This window comes from Pristis pectinata, chromosome 28 (genome assembly GCF_009764475.1).
Source record: "Pristis pectinata isolate sPriPec2 chromosome 28, sPriPec2.1.pri, whole genome shotgun sequence".
Taxonomy (NCBI): Eukaryota; Metazoa; Chordata; class Chondrichthyes; order Rhinopristiformes; family Pristidae; genus Pristis; species Pristis pectinata.
In genome coordinates this window covers 21,381,069-21,397,257 of record NC_067432.1, presented here as the reverse complement: position 1 = coordinate 21,397,257, position 16,189 = coordinate 21,381,069, and the positions used below count along the sequence as shown (strand labels likewise).

Here is a 16,189-nt window from a genome sequence, read left to right as displayed (position 1 = left end):
AATGTCTCCTCATATGACAAACCTGCCATCTCAGGAATAATTATGGTGAACCTCTGCTGTACTCCCTCTAAGTGCAAGCATATCCTTGGGTAAGGAGACTACTCCTGCAGGTAATATTTCAGGTGTGGCTCACCACAGCCCTCCACATGCTGTCAATGTTTTGGGATTTTCTGAAAGGTGCTACAGAAATGTAAGACCACTCCTTTCTTGGTGATCTGGTTGAATTAATGGAGCTTTGAGTGGAGGTGTCTACCCACCCCGTGAGTGCTCACATTGACTGCCCTTAAATGTGGGAGATTAACGCACCAGACAATAAGAAAATGCTGCAATTTCGAAACTTCAAATGAAAAGTGCTTCCTTTCCATTCCCATTTCACCTGGCCACCAGATTAGATCTACAAATGGTTACGGTTCTGCAAACGAAGCATTTGCAATAGTCTCCTGCTTAATGTGTGTTCGCTTTGCATGATCTTTCCAAAGCATGGGTTTTCCAACACATCCAATAGTAAGTGATCGCTTTGCTATTTGATACAGTAGTCTGAACGGAGAAGTATTTGCACAGTGCTGTCGGATTTTTTTCCCCCTGACATTCTCAACCAGGTCAGATAATCTGAAATTGTCGAGGTGGGTGCTAAACAGACTTTCTGCAGGGGACGGTCGTTGCATTTGGTTTGACATTAATGCTTATTAAAACGTTCACCTGAATCACAAATGGACTGTAAATATTTCACTGTGGCCAGAAAACACAGAGAGGATTCGCCAATCCTTGGAGTACATCAAATACCTTTTACATAATTCAGTCAGCGGGTGATGAGAATTTTTCATATATTCAGAAAAGAGTAGCTTTTCTTCTCCTGCATTTGTAGAATTATTTTTTTAAAAAAGCCTTAAACTTCCCTTCCAAAAATCCAACCTAATTAATGAAAAAAATGCCACATTGTTTAACAAAAAGAGTTCTTTCAACATTGGCAGTAGAATGTAAACCAAAGGGAGTGTGTATCTGCTTCAGTGAACGGGACAGTTTCTCTGAAAAAAGAAAGCAGAAAATAGCTACATTGATATGTCATTCTCCCAGACAGAGCTGAGGTACAATCTGTTCTGACTGCATTTCGTGGGATGTCGAGGCAGCCAAGAGCCTCTGCAATTCTTTTTGATCAAATCTCTGTGAAAGATGAGTGTCATGCCCCGTTTCAAGCAGCTGCAAAGGGACTGCCCTATGACTCGAGGGACATGCTCAGAACACACCAGGCTGGGGCAGAGAGGTGAGACTTTGCTCTGGAGGTGAGCTGGAGATCCTGCCTCTCAACTCCAGAGTGCACCGAGTGGGAGGATCTCATTCCATCCCCGTGAGGTGTCGGAGAGGGGGGAGAAAAACAAAACTGAGGTTCAGACACCAGAAGGACACGTCGCTGGCTACTTGCACGGACCGGCAGAACCAATGCGAATCTCTTTAAATCGACGAGGTATGGGAAACTGCTTGGTAGGTGATAGGATTGATCGTCGCTGACAATGTCGGAGGTAAGTAATTTGCTGGAACTCTGTTCGTGAGAAGTGGTTATAACAGCGCCAGGGAGTGCTCGAAGTTACATGCGAAGTGCTTGTTAGCTTTCTGAAAGAACATTACGTTAATTCGATTCTTGCATACGATAACTTAAATAGGACGGTTGATTATTAAACATTAGTTATCTGGGTATAAGAGCCTGCTGCGTGTGCGCGTGTGAAGTGAATTGCTTGCTTAATTAAAATGCAGAGATAATAATCGTTGCTAATAAGTCAGCAATTGTAATTGGTGCTGATTCTGGGTTGGTATTTTGTACCAGTGCGGGGTTTTCTTTGGGGCTGTGTGTCTCTTCTTAACGCAGCAAGTTAACTGTTTGTCCTGCCTTCATTTGTGCGGAAGGCCTTTGGGGCAAGATGTTTCTTTGTGTATGTGTATTTTCTCGCGGCTTGCCGGAGCAGCCAGCTTCATTAGTTTCATGATAGCGCATCAGAATGTGCTTGCTGCTGTTAACCGTGAGGCTGTCCTGCAGCACAGAGCGCTGTTTCTGGCTTTGGATGAGCTTGTAAGGATTTGTCAGCCAGATGTGACAAGATCATCAAGAGTCTGGGAAGAGGGATCTGATATTAATCAGCACATAGCTCCCAGCTAACTTTCTGATGTGCTGTGTAGTAACATGTTTTTCCCATTTACTACCCTTCATTGTGACCACAGCGCTGCCACAGTGTGATTGTCTCTTACTAAGCAGTCGCTTTTAAACCTTTATAGTGGCAGCAACGCACCACTGTGCAAGACGCAGGTGACAACTTGCTGATTTGAACGTTGCCACTTCTACAGGATACACAGTGGTTTGATAGCGTGGAGTTATTTAAGATTTCTTTCACGTGTTTTTGAACGTTTTATTTGCTGCATTTGATAGTTATCGCCTTCTTCCCTCCCTCTCGTGATCTGGGTAAAGGTTTTCTATCAGAATCATAACCATTTAACTCCAATAAAATATACCAGATTAACCAGTCCGACTCTACACTTAACTGCCATTACACGCTTAAAGTGTTGGATTCGCAGAGATTAACTTTTGGCTGGCAGCTCAAGTTTTAATTACGTTGGGAAAAAAACTCTTAATAGTCTCCTTGCCTTTTTAGTTTAAAAAAAAATTGCAGGTCGAGCTAAAAGTGTTAAACCTTTTTTTTACGCGCAACTTTGAACCGCCATCTGTTCAGTCAAAACAGTTGCATCTGTTCTACCTGCAGGTCTAATTTAGTTTAATATGCATAGTTTTACGGCCCTACTTAAATAAATGGACCTGAGCTAGGCCAAAACGTGCTATTACAGATGTGAATTTGTTTTTGAAAGTTTAGGTGTAAGAAGCCCTGTGGCTGAATGTTATTAAATGATATTGTCTATTTTATGCCCAGGCATTTTTGCAGTAATTGATGGTGAGAGTTGCTCTCAGTTAATCCCTTTGATACATTGTAGAGTGTATTTCTGTAGGCTTCTATACTGGTATCTCTCTACTGCATGCTTGCCAATTAGCATGTTATAAAATTATGAAACTGGAGCAGTCAATTAGAATACTCCCATACACAGACTGCAGTAAAATGGATTAAATAGCAAGAAATTGCAAATATATGGACTTGCAGCATTTCAAACTGCAATAAAAGAATTAGTGACACTCCGTCTATACAGGATATTTTCTTAAATGTTGCAAACTGCTAATACCAGTAAAAAGCCACTGAATTGAGACTTTTTGTTTTGTTTAAATCATAATTTCAAAATGTCCTTGATCATATTCATTATAATAGTCTACAGAAAATGTTTCCTCTTATCTATTTGATTTCCTCACACTCCCTATGATTTATCTAATGTATTAACTGCTAAATGTCTGAAAAGCAAAGGCTAACAGGGTAGCTGATGATTGAGGCTGGCTGTAGACTAGTTTGAACCATGATCAAAGTTACTTTAAAAAGATCGTGGGCTTTAAGAAAGGACTGAATATTTTGTGTAGTTTTAAAAATGAGCTGTAATAAAAAGCCAATTACCTGCAAAAGTGACATTTGCACAGATGCAACATTGCACTGAAATTGAAATTCAGTAAAAAGAAGTAAAATTTGGTAAGTGAACAGATATGAAGCTCTTTGCAGAATACTCCCAGCATGCTGCACATAATTTAGCGTCAGTTAAATTTTCCTGCAAGTCTCGCTTTCAGGTGCAAACTCTTTGCAATTTGAGGACTATTTGGAAAGATATGTGATAAAGCCACTTCATAATTTGTATGTAGTCTCAGTGAAGAGATGTAATGTTGCAAGAGGGGAAAGACATGAGTTTTAAACACCTTAAAATAAAGGATTATGAGTCTACGTCAATTGACTTTTTACGTTTACTTTCTATATTTTATAAACAATTTATTTAAAAAGTAATACATTAAAATCGATTTAAATTTTTAGAATGTAGGGTATAATTTATACACCAAATGTATTCCATATCTATTGGGATAGTACTTTTTATGGGTAGTGACAATTTATTTTGCAAGTTTAATATGCACATTGAACATTATTCCTTAACGCTATATCCAATATGCGTTTACAAGTTTCTTTGCCTTGTCTGTTTAATAGCTCTTGTTACTATCACATACATTTGTAAAATAGCCAACCTGTCTGATTTTGCCTGTGACCTAGAGTTATGTGGTTGTGTTCTCCAGGCCACTACTTACTGTGGTAAATCACATCTTGCAAGATAAAGTTTGATGTATATGTCTGAGGAAAGGTTATGTTTCTTTGTTTTGTAAAGTTGATTTAACTTTTATCAACTGGGGCTCCTTGCTCCAGTATAACCTGTGGCAGTAACTGTCAAATGTATCCACATGAAACTTCCATAAAACTGGAGTCAAGTGGTCCAATAAATGGATGATGTTTTACATAGAAGAAATTGGCCTAAATAGGACTGAGAAGAAATAATGTCTGCGCCCTCAAGAATGAATAGTAGTCTGCAGAAATGCAAGTAGTAATTCTTGTGACTGTGGACATATACCTCGAATATAATATTTCCTACCTTCTTAACTCTCCGGCTACCCAAACTGGTTCCATCAGGTGATTTTTTTTAACTTAAGGTGACATTGTTAACAGAATGGAACAGTTTCTAACTGCAGTGTTTGCAGCATGAAGACCCAGCACACTCATATGCAGTGTGAATCTCCCTCCAACTTGCCTCATAGATGTGGTTATATTACAGTGAGTTTTTTTACATCTGGGTGATGTTTCTTCCATTTTGTTAACCAGTCACACTGTGACCTCTTTGATTCAGCATCTCTGCTAACTATCAGCTTAGATCCTGTGACCTGCAATGACTTGTGACTGCCCAAGCACATGTCATGTAGTATCTGGTAGCTTTCTATTCAAAAGGCATTTATGCCTTTGGTTTGGTCTGGGGTTTAAGCAAGCTCACAGAGGTGTAAGCCACGTGCCTATCCGATGCTCCAGTGAATTCCCTGGAAACATTTCAGTGCATAACAGGGGCCATTATAGTGTGATTTGAAATATGTTAGAAGCAGATACAATAGATGTTGTGTCTGTTTTTCATAGTCATAGACTTGTACAGCACAGAAATGGGTCCTTCAACCCATCACATCCACTCATCTACACTCATCCCATTTGCCCGCATTAGGACTGTATTCTCCTCTGCTCTGCCTATTTAACTGTCTGTCTAAATACCTTTTAAACATAGTAATTGTATCTGATTCCACCACCTCTTCTGGCAACCATGTTTGAGATATAAACCACTCTCTATTTTGGGGGGGGGGGGGGAGGATTGCCTCTAAGATCCCCTTGAAATCTCCTACTTCTCACCTTAAAATTATGCTCTCTTGTTTTTGATACCCCTGTCATGGGGGGGGGGGGGGGGGGGGAGACTTTGACTACCTACCCAATCTGTGCTTGTTTTATTTGTTTCTTAATCTTGAGTAATGTCAGTTTTGTGGCTTGGATATTTTGAATGATTTTTGCCTTGGCTGTAAATTCTAAAATTCAGAGTTTGAATTTTCTTTGAATATTTTGTTTCCTGCCATTGTACCAACCTTTATGGAGGTGTATATTTCAAAGCTATTGAAAAGAAAGTTAAAAGAGCTGAACAGCATTTGATTTATCATTTAATATGAATGAGTGATCTCCCTAAACAGCATTAATGTACACGAAGTGCTCTTTTAATTGAGGATATTTCATTAACTTTTGATGGTCCTTAAAATCCCATCTTTTTCAACATTGCTATTACTAAGTGAACTGAGGTTGCTATCAAAATTATCCCTAATTTGTGGATCAGTGTTAATACTTTTAAGCCCTGTATGCTCAAAATTATAATGAATTGCTTGAGTTCAGAATCCAGCTTCTTTAACCTGGAAATCTATTGCAGAAAATTAATTGTCCACTCTAAACTCTCTAACCTCCCATTTAAAGAAAAGATCGTGCTACAGGTGAATGACTGCACAATGCAGTGGTTTAGATGTCAAGTCGCTACAGTATCCTTTAAGTAATTTATAAGCGAAAGGCAAGATTTATTCCAGTTGTTACCATGTGTTTACAAAGCTGGATTTTATTTTCTAAAATTACCACCAACTAGTGGAGGTGTTATGTTCTATTTATTAGTCATTGCATTTGTATATCTGGAACAGTTTCACATCCCTGCACTGATCTTTCATAGTATACGTACAGGTTGCTTGGTATTACAAGTTATAATCAAAATTTCATCTTTTTCAACATATATTTAAATTCCAAATTGAATGTATGTTTACACTCTAAGCATTTCAAATCCATTATGTGCACTTAAGGTTTCCTCATGAGAACTATCTTGTTCTGAAGGCACAAATACATCAATCAATATAATGGGATATGATGCAATAATTGTTGTAAAATGTGTTTGTAATATTGGCCGGGATGTGGCAACACTTCAATAACATTGGTCATAATGTTATTAATCTCCTGTTTTAACACTGTGCGTGAATATTTTGAAATTCCTTTGTATTGGCTCTGTAGGTCTATCAGGAGTGGGAGGGATCTTTCATTGTGGCATTCCTCAGGCATGGTGAAAAGGTTACGTCGAGTCTCGCCCCACTGCACACCCTGAATTTCCTGGCATCCCCTACTTTTAAGTCAACTGATCTCTGCCCCTAGTACCAAGGCACCTGAAGAATTCTGATCCAATAGCGAGTGTCAGGACACCTGTAGGTCAGGGCCAAGTTGAAGATATTCCAGGCAACTGCTCAATCTTCGATAAATACTCCTCCTTCAGGCCTTATGGTTTCTGGCTTCTGTTCATCAGCGGCAGCCAGTGAGCCTTGTTCCGTACTGATTTATTGATACATAGATAGGGCTGCCAACCCCCCCGGGTTTGCACCAGAGTCATCAGGAATTGAGGATTAATCTTTTGGACATTGCTGCAAAAAAAAACCTGAGGGGGGAAAAACTCATCACAAATTTAAAATAAATCATTTATTGAACACTTTCCAATATTTTTATAAATAAAATGTGATGGGCAGTACATATGATGGGTAAGGCAGTTGGAAGAGATGGTTCACATCAAATGAAAACTCCAGCTGAAGTTAGTAACCAATCCAAAGCCCGGCCAGGAGGGAGGTCAGTAATGGAAACTTGCCCATGCATTCAAAATGGCCCAGAGGTGGAACATCATATGACTCCCATTCCAAGCTGAAGGAGAACAGCCCCTTTGTGTTAACTATCACATCCTTGCCTAGATCAAGTGCTGGCATTGTATTAGAATCCTGTTTGTATCTATCTGGATGATGTCTGTTATGTGTGAAAACCTAATCTGTAAACCACTTCAGTATGAAATCAAAACAAGTCACATTTTTGTTTGCCTGATATAATGTGAACACACTCTCCTACATGGGCATACCCCATTTAATCTATCCCAAGGCACAGTGGCCTAGAAACTATACAACAGCACAAGAGGCATGTTAAAGATGCACAGCATGTGGGCTTGTTCCTTTTTGGTGTGCAGCGCCCCGGCAGTAATGTTCATGAAACCCAAGGCATTGTGAGTGACAATCGGCCTTGCATGGGACACATGCAGAGAGAGCTTTCCACTGCTGGCTCATCATAAGAATAGAAGACATAAAAGTAGGCCATTAGACCCTTCAAGCCTGATGTGCTGTTGTTTAAGATCATGGCTGATCCTCCAACTTAGCTCCATTTTCCTGCACTGTGCCTATGACCCTTGATTCCCTTAATGTCTAGAAATCTATTGATCTGTGTTTTGAATGAACACAACAGCCAAGTCTCCACTGACTGCAGGGCAGAGAATTCCAAAGGTTCACCACTCTCTGAGTGAAGAAATTTGTTCTTATGTTTTCTAATAATGTATAAGTGAGTCTGCGCCAGCTGCCTCCATTTACCTTCCAGTAACCTATTCTCTCTCAGAAGCCTCTTCTGATTCTTCTATCACACGCCTACACTTGGGCTAATTTGGTGTCTAATTAACCTGAGAACCAGCAGGTCATTGGGATGTGGGAGGAGAGCAGAGTGCCCAGGGGAAACTGAGTCATGGGGAGAAGGGGGAAATTCCACACAGGTAGCCGCAGGCATTTCTCCTCATCTCAGTCCTAAACAGTTTGGCTCTTATTCTGAAATCACTTGCCCAGTCATAGATTCCTTTCTGTAAACATCATCTCTGCATCTAGGCTGTCAAGCTCTTTAAGAAATTTACTCAAAAGGCCATGGAAATCAGGTGGGCCACGTATCACTGGGTCTGAGCAAGGACTGTGAGAGGATGGTGAGGAATGGGCCAACGTTGGGGGAGTTCGTGGGGATATTGAGAGCAAGGTCTATGTTGAGCTGAGGGACAGGGTCAGGAAATTCAACAATGAGAGCCAGACAGTTGATTAGGAGAAGGGTAATATGAGCAGCTGGGCTGGGGTCTATGATGAAGAGAACACAAATTGGTGGGGCCTTAATGACATCAGAAGCAAAGGGGTTGAGGGGCGTAAGAGGAATGAACACAAAGCGAAATACTCAGAGGATCTATCCATCAGCAGATCAACACCTTGCTCCAGCAGTGGATCAGATATAGCTGGACCTCTCCAATCCATGTTAAAGCTGGTCTCAACTTTCTAGTTAGGAGTGTTTCTGTTTGAAGGAGCCATGCTGTTTGCAGGCCTCGACTGCATAAACACTTGTCATCACCCCACACGTCTGAGGACCTCTAACCACGTGTGTCACACACATGGAGGATCTGGAATAAATTTTCAAAATTGTATGAACTGCATTTTTAGAATTTCAATCCCAATGAGCCTCAAATGCACTCATGAATTAATCAGTACTGAAAAACTGCCTTTCCAATTGTGTAGCCAGAGGCACCAAATCCAGTAGAAAATTGGTCTGTAAGTTATCCGCAGTTGGTCTGAAGAATCCCAGGCCCACCAGTGGCAGGGTTACTTCTCCAAGGTCCCATCAATGATTTAAGGTGACTGACCAGTCTTCAAGAGGGCTCTAGGGTAGTTTGGAGCTGCCTGTCTAAGATATTCAATTACTCCATCTGGGATAAAGATCATGTGGAAAACGCCTTTGCATTGCAACTGAAGATCATCATGCAATCATCTCAATTCTAAAGGGATCCCTAGTCTTGTTACCATTTGCTCTTTTATCCACATTTATGGCTTAACTACATCTCTTGTGAACTGAAGTACAAGTAAATTGCTGTCTTTCCCTAGCAACTAAGATTGATTACAATAAGATTCTGCTTGGAGAAGCCATGGGATCCTCACCACATCCCCAGTGGACTGTGGTGGGAAATACTCACAGTGTAAAGCTACTATACACACCAAGCAACTGCAAAAGTGCTCCTTACAAAGAAGTGATTCAGAAATGAAAGTGCATGATATTCCACACCAGAATCAGAGATTTATAGTATATCCAACTGTATTAGTTGTTCAAGAGGGTTAACTGTTTGCCCATCCTCTCTTGTGATGTTTGTGTGTTAAGTAGACCGAGCTGCTTATAGAACTCCATTCATTCTCCAAGTATCTGCGATGAACAGAAAGTTACATAAACACTGAGAAGAGTTACGTGAATTATGATGGATTGAATGTCTCTACTGTTAGAAATCATAAAAAGGCAAGATTTTTTGTAATTCTTTATGGGACTTTGTGTCTGGTCTGTATGGTGATTACTTTAAAATTGTTACAACATGGCCAAGAGCAGCCAGTCCAGATGGTATACAGACATTATCTGAACTAGGCTCCCACGTTCTATGGTCTATTGTTACGGAATTTGGACATTTTTTGTTCTTTTTAATGCCTGGCAACTTTATTTACATTTGACGAAATTATCCGTGGCTAAAGAGTAAATATGAAGTTGGAGGTTCTTTCACAAGGTTACCATAGCTGCATATTGATCAGGCAATTAAAAAGATTGAGGATGAACAAGTAGTTTTTAGCAGGTTACAGTGGCAGTTGATGTTATTTCCTTCTATTTGCCCAATGGTGCACCATGCCAGATTCTTTAGTGCACCCTTATCATCATAGCATCCTTGTCTGTGGAAGTATACCTTGCACTTATTCAATTCCCGCCGCTGCCTGTAAGGAGTTTGTATGTTCTCCCCGTGTCTGCGTGGGTTTCCTCCGGGTGCTCCGGTTTCCTCCCACATTCCAAAGACATACGGGTTAGGAAGTTGTGGGCATGCTATGTTGGCGCCAGAAGAGTAGCGACACTTGCGGGCTGCCCCCAGAACACTCTACGCAAAAGATGCATTTCACTGTGTGTTTCGATGTATGTGTGACTAATAATGATCTTACCTTAAGGAAATATGTCAGGATTGTGTCTGAATGAGGACAGTTTCTCCCTTTTGCAATATGACCAGTCATAAAGTTTAATGGTCTTAACAGCTTTCACCACAATGAGTTAATTGATTGTAACGGTTTTCTTCTTAACAGCTATTCTGTTTTAACAACTAAGAATAACGAGCATTGAGTTTTCCCATGCTACGTAACTGTTCCCTTCAATCAAAGTATACTGTCTCAGCATCCAACGAAATTGAAGTGAGGAATTGACACCTGGTTGTCTATATAACATACACGGGTGCATCATGCACAGATGGACATGGATGATATATAAACTCAGCAAGGAAAATCTACATTTCCATTAAATATGCCTTCTTCCCTTCATTTTTTGATTGAAATTCATGGAAAGCACTTCTTAATATTCCAAAGAGCCACTAGAGTGGCTCCGCAGGTAGCGTGACTCTCCCAGAGCTCCATTGACCCCAGTTCAATTCGGACCTCTGGTGCAGTCTGTTCAGTTTGCAACTCCTCCTCGTGACTGTGTTGTTTTCCCTGGGTGTTGCACTTTCCTCCCACGTCCCAAAGGAGTGCTAATATGCCACTGTAAAAGACCAATAGTACAGGTGTCAGAGAAAATCAGGGGGTGTTAATGGACATGTGTGAGGAAACAGTAAGTTGTAGAAATGAATGAGGAGATAGGACTGATAAGATTATTCTGATAGCCAGCATAGACTAGAAGAGCTGAGTGGCCTCCTCCCTAAAAAGAGAGATGAATATAAACATGATCTTTTTTTGAAACAAGTTGTCAAAATTATTACATGATTGTGGGGCAAATGTTTGGAATTCTTCAAAAGCGTGCCTTCGGTGCTCTAATGGTTGTATGCATGGTCAGAACTTTACATTGAAATATTTACAATATACAGTAAATTAAGATATCTTGTGTTAGCACTTAGTAATATGAGTAACTTAGCTAATTCATCATTCTAAATGGCCACAAGAAATGTTAATTCATATTGCCTTTTAATTAACTTAACCATGTCTTCTAAGTGATTTGACTCGTACCAACAACTGATCTTTCAACTATTAATGTGCTTCAAAATAGCCAATGATGACTTGTGCATTTTTCCCTTAAATTGCTGATGCTGGAAACATTCAATTAAAGTTACAGAACTAATTGGAATTGTACGTAATTTCTGAATACAGCAAAACTGTTTAAAGTCCAGAAAACATTGGGGTGGATATTAGTTTCATTAATAAGTAATTCAAACGATTCATTAACAATCTCTTGCATCTACAAAATCCCTATCATGGGAGGGAAAGGCACTGGAAAAATGTATATGCAAACCATCCTATAATATGTTGTATACAATGGGGTTAAACACTTAAATTATGATCTTGCTGTGCAGTATCAATAATGTGACTTTTTCTCATATTAAGGAAGAAATTTCCGTCAGCTCAATAAAAGGAAATGTATCCATTCCATTGTTTCTTAACCAGTAAGTAACTACAGTTACTACCAGTTCCACAGCTCGGGTGAACGTCCATTGTCCAGAGCACCAAACCTATCTCAGATCTTAAAGTCTAATCATCAGGATCTAACCCTCACAAGAAAGCAGAAGTAGCCACCGGCACTAAAGCTTGCCCTGCCATTCAATCTGATGATGGCTAATCTGTCCCAGCTTCAATTCCTCTTCTGTGCCAGTTCCTCATAAGCCTGAATTCTCCAATCTTAGAAACATAGAAAACCTACAGCACAATTCAGGCCCTTCGGCCCACAAGGCTGTGCCAAACATGTCCCTACCTTAGAAATTACTAGGCTTACCCATAGCCCTCTATTTTTCTCAGCTCCATGTACCTATCCAAAAGTCTCTTAAAAGACCCTGTCGTATCTGCTTCCACCACCGTTTCCGGCAGCCCATTCCACACACTCACCACTCTCTGAGTAAAAAAACTTACCCCTGACATCTCCTCTGTACCTACTCCCCAGCACCTTAAACCTATGTCCTCTTGTGGCCACGATTTCAGCCCTGGGGGAAAAGCCTCTATCTACCTGATCAATGCCTCTCGTCATCCTATACACCTCTATCAGGTCCCCCCTCATCCTCTGTCGCTCCAAGGAGAAAAGGCCGAGTTCCCTCACCCTGCTTTCATAAGGTATGCTCCGCATTCCAGGCAGCATCCTTGTAAATCTCCTCTGTACCCTTTCTATGGCTTCCATATCCTTCCTGTAGTGAGGCAATTTATTTCAAAAAATTACTACCTCCTCTTAAATACCTGCAACGATCTAGCCTCCAGAACCCTCCTGGGGTAGAGATTTACCACCTTCTGCGAGAAGAGATTCCTGTGTTGTTCAGTTTTAAACGATTGCTCCTTTATCTTGTAACTATCCTCCATTCAGATTCTATCCTCCTCCGTCTCTTCCGGGGTGCACAGAAAAACACGGTTTTGGAGCAGGAGCAAACTGTAGCCAGCTGAAGAAAGCCAAACATTTTGATTTAAAGTTTCCACCAAAAGAGAGGATGCACAAAATTAATGCAAAGCGTTCAAGTCAGCAGTGAGGAGGGAAGTGGATTGTAATTGAACAGTGAAAGAAAATAAATAGCTGGCAGAGGAAAATTCCAGTCTGGCCTGGGTATGTCCTTTCTCCTGCAGAAGCTAATTGTGCTGACTGGCAGACTTCCCTTTCCCACTCACTTATGTGTCTGTCACCTTCAGCAACACATGGCATTAATGATTACATATGGGATTCCATGGTTTAGACCTAGACAACAATCAATCTTTGTCACATCTTTATATAACTTATTCAGTATTAGTAGAGGATTGTTGTCAGAGGGGTTACTTGTGAATTTTTTCCCTTTCTTGTACATTGTAACTGTTCGAAAACATTACTTTAAAAATGACACCAGCCCTGAAATAAATGGTTGTTCAAAGTTGATGCTACTATTTCATAAAATAGCTTTATTGCCAATTATGATGTTTTTACTAACCTTACAAGTTAACTTTAACCATATAGGTGTTTAGCTAATCTATTATTGAGTGGGAGTGACATATCTATGGGCTGAAACATGCGTGCATTTTAGTCATTGGATCTTACTACCATTTAGGGAAAGAAGACGCGAAAGATTTGTTTTGAAAGTGCAATCAGAAATTGGAACCATAACTTTCATTTTAGGTCACCTTTATTTTTTTTTCCTTAGTTGCACTTTAGGTTGTCCTGATTGAAGTTGGCATAACAAATACAGTAGGAATTAAAAATGCTACCACATGCTCAGAGTTGATTTTATACTGCTGCATTTTCTTCCTGTCCATTTCCAGCCTTGAATACGATTTATAAAATGTTTCTAAAGACTGGAGAGACCGGAGATGCTTACTGTGTAATGAATTGACCTGTACGATTGGTATGCAAGACAAGTTTCTCACTGTACCTCGGTACAAGTGACAATAATAAACTAATACCAATAAAGCCAGGGTTCACATTGATTACATTCACGTATGTGCGCCTGATATTCTGCAGGTGATAATATCACAGGGCGACATTGTGGTTCAGCAGTTAGCACTACTGCCTCTCAGCTGCAGTGATCTGGATTTGATCCTGATCTCTGGTACTGTCTGTCTGGAGTTTGCACATTTTCCCTGTGGGTTTCCTCTACATTTTACCGTTTCCTCCCACATGGACCTCAGCACCAGTGGTGAGGACCACAAAGGTGTGGTCAAGGGAGGCGGAGGAGCATTTACAGGACTGCTTTGAATCAGTGGACTGGACCATATTCAGGGATTTATCTTCGGATCTGAATGAATATGCCATGGCCGTCACCGACTACATCAAGACCTGCGTGGATGATTGTTTGCCTTCGAGAATATACCAAGTCTTCCTAAACCAGAAGCCCTGGATGAACCGGGAGATTCACAGTCTGCTGAGGACTAGATCTGTGGCGTTCAAGACCGGCAGACCAGAACCCTACAAGAAGTCCAGGTATGACTTGCGGAAAGCCATTGTGAGTGTGAAAAGGCAATTCCATGTGAAGTTAGAGATACAAACGGATGCACGACAGCTGTGGCGGGGTTTGCATGCCATTACTTCCTATAAGGTGAAACCTAACAGCATAAATGGCAGTGATGCTTCACTCCCTGATGAGCTCAGCGCCTTTTATACACGCTTTGAAAGGGAGAATAACACTACCCTTGTGTGAATCCCCACAGCATCTGCCAACCCTGTGATCTCTGTCTCGGAGGCCGACATCAGAACGTCCTTCAAGAGGGTGAACCCTCGCAAGGCGTCAGACCCCAATGGTGTACTGGCAGGGTGCTGAAAACCTGTGCCGACCAACTGGCTGGAGTGTTCAAGGACACCTTCAACCTCTCACTGCTGCAGTCAGAGGTTCTCACCTGCTGCAAAAGGGCATCAATCACACTGGTGCCCAAGAAGAGCAGGGTGAGCTGCCTCAACGACTGTCTCCCCGTAGCACTCACATCTACTGTGATGAAGTGCTTTGAGGGTTGGTTATGGCTATAATTAACTCCTGCCTGAGCAAGGACCTGGACCCACTGCCATTTGTCTACCACCACAACAGGTCTACAGAAGACACAATCTCACTGGCTCTCCACTCGACTCTGGAGCACCTAGACAACAGCAAAACATTTGTCAGGCTGCTGTTTATCAATTATAGCTCAAGGTTTAACACCATCATTCCCTCGGTACTAATCAACAAGCTACAAAACCTGGGCCTTCCTCTGCAACTGGATCCTTGACTTCCTTATCAGGAGACCCCAGTCAGTGCGGATCAGTAATAACATCTCCTCCTTGGTCCCATCAACACAGGTGCATCTTAAGGATGCGTGCTTAGCCCACTGCCCTACTCTCTCTACACTCATGACTGTGTGGCTAAGCACAGCTCAAACGCCATCTATAAATTCAGCAATAACACCACTGTTGTTGGCAGGATCTCAGGTGGTGACGAGGAGGCGTACAGGAGTTGGTTGAGTGGTATCGCAACAACAATATCGCACTTAACGTCATCAAGACCAAGGAATTGATTGTGGACTTCAGGAAGGGGAAGCTGGGAGAACACACACCAGTCCTCATTGAGGGGTCAGCGGTGGAAAGTGTGAGCAGCTTCAAGTTCCTGGGCGTCAACATCTCAGAGGAACTATCTTGGGCCCAACACATTGATGCAATCACAAAGAAGGCATGCCAGCGGCTCTACTTCATCAGGAGTTTGAGGAGATTTTGGTATGTCACCAAAGACTTGCAAATTTCTACAGATGTACGGTGGAGAGCATTCTGACTGGTTGCATCACTGCCTGGTATGGAGGCTCCAATGCACAGGATCAAAAGAGGCTGCAGAGGGTTGTAGACTCAGCCAGCTCCATCACGGGCACAACCCTCCCCACCATCGAGGACATCTTCAAGAGGTGGTGCCTCAAGAAGGCAGCATCCATCATTAAGGGCCTTCACCATCTGGGAAAATGCCCTCTTCGCATTATTACCATCCAGGAGGAGCCACAGGAGCCTGAAGACCCACACTCAACATTTTAGGAACAGCTTCTAACTTTCCACCATCAGATTGCTGAACGGTCCATGAACACTACCTTGTTATTCCTCTTTTGCACTATTTATTTGTTTTTGTAACTTAGTAGTTTTTGTGTCTTGCACTGTACTGCTGCTGCAAAACAACAAATTTCACAACATATGTCAGTGATAATAAACCTGATTCTGATTCATATCCCTCAGACATGCCGATAGGTTAGTTGGCCACTGTATATTGCCCCAGGTACATTGCACAAAGAATACAGAAAGGGGCATGTGAGAGAAAATAAGTTGCGTGGCTACGGGGAAGTAAGACAAGTGGGAATGGGATTGCTCTTCTGGGAACTAGAATGGACTGAATGGCCTCTTGATTTGCAATTAGA

General features: G+C 41.4%; 1 protein-coding gene across 1 annotated transcript in view; it reads left to right on the top strand.

The window, feature by feature from the left end:
• The first annotated feature begins 1,280 nt into the window (after window positions 1-1,280).
• The window catches only part of LOC127584001 (zinc finger protein basonuclin-2-like), a 92,060-nt gene continuing 77,151 nt past the window's right edge, over window positions 1,281-16,189 (top strand). The window contains exon 1 of the mRNA XM_052040491.1: window positions 1,281-1,517. Within this exon, the coding sequence (XP_051896451.1) occupies window positions 1,509-1,517 (9 nt within the window). The 5' untranslated portion in view covers window positions 1,281-1,508. The remainder of the gene's footprint in view (window positions 1,518-16,189) is intronic.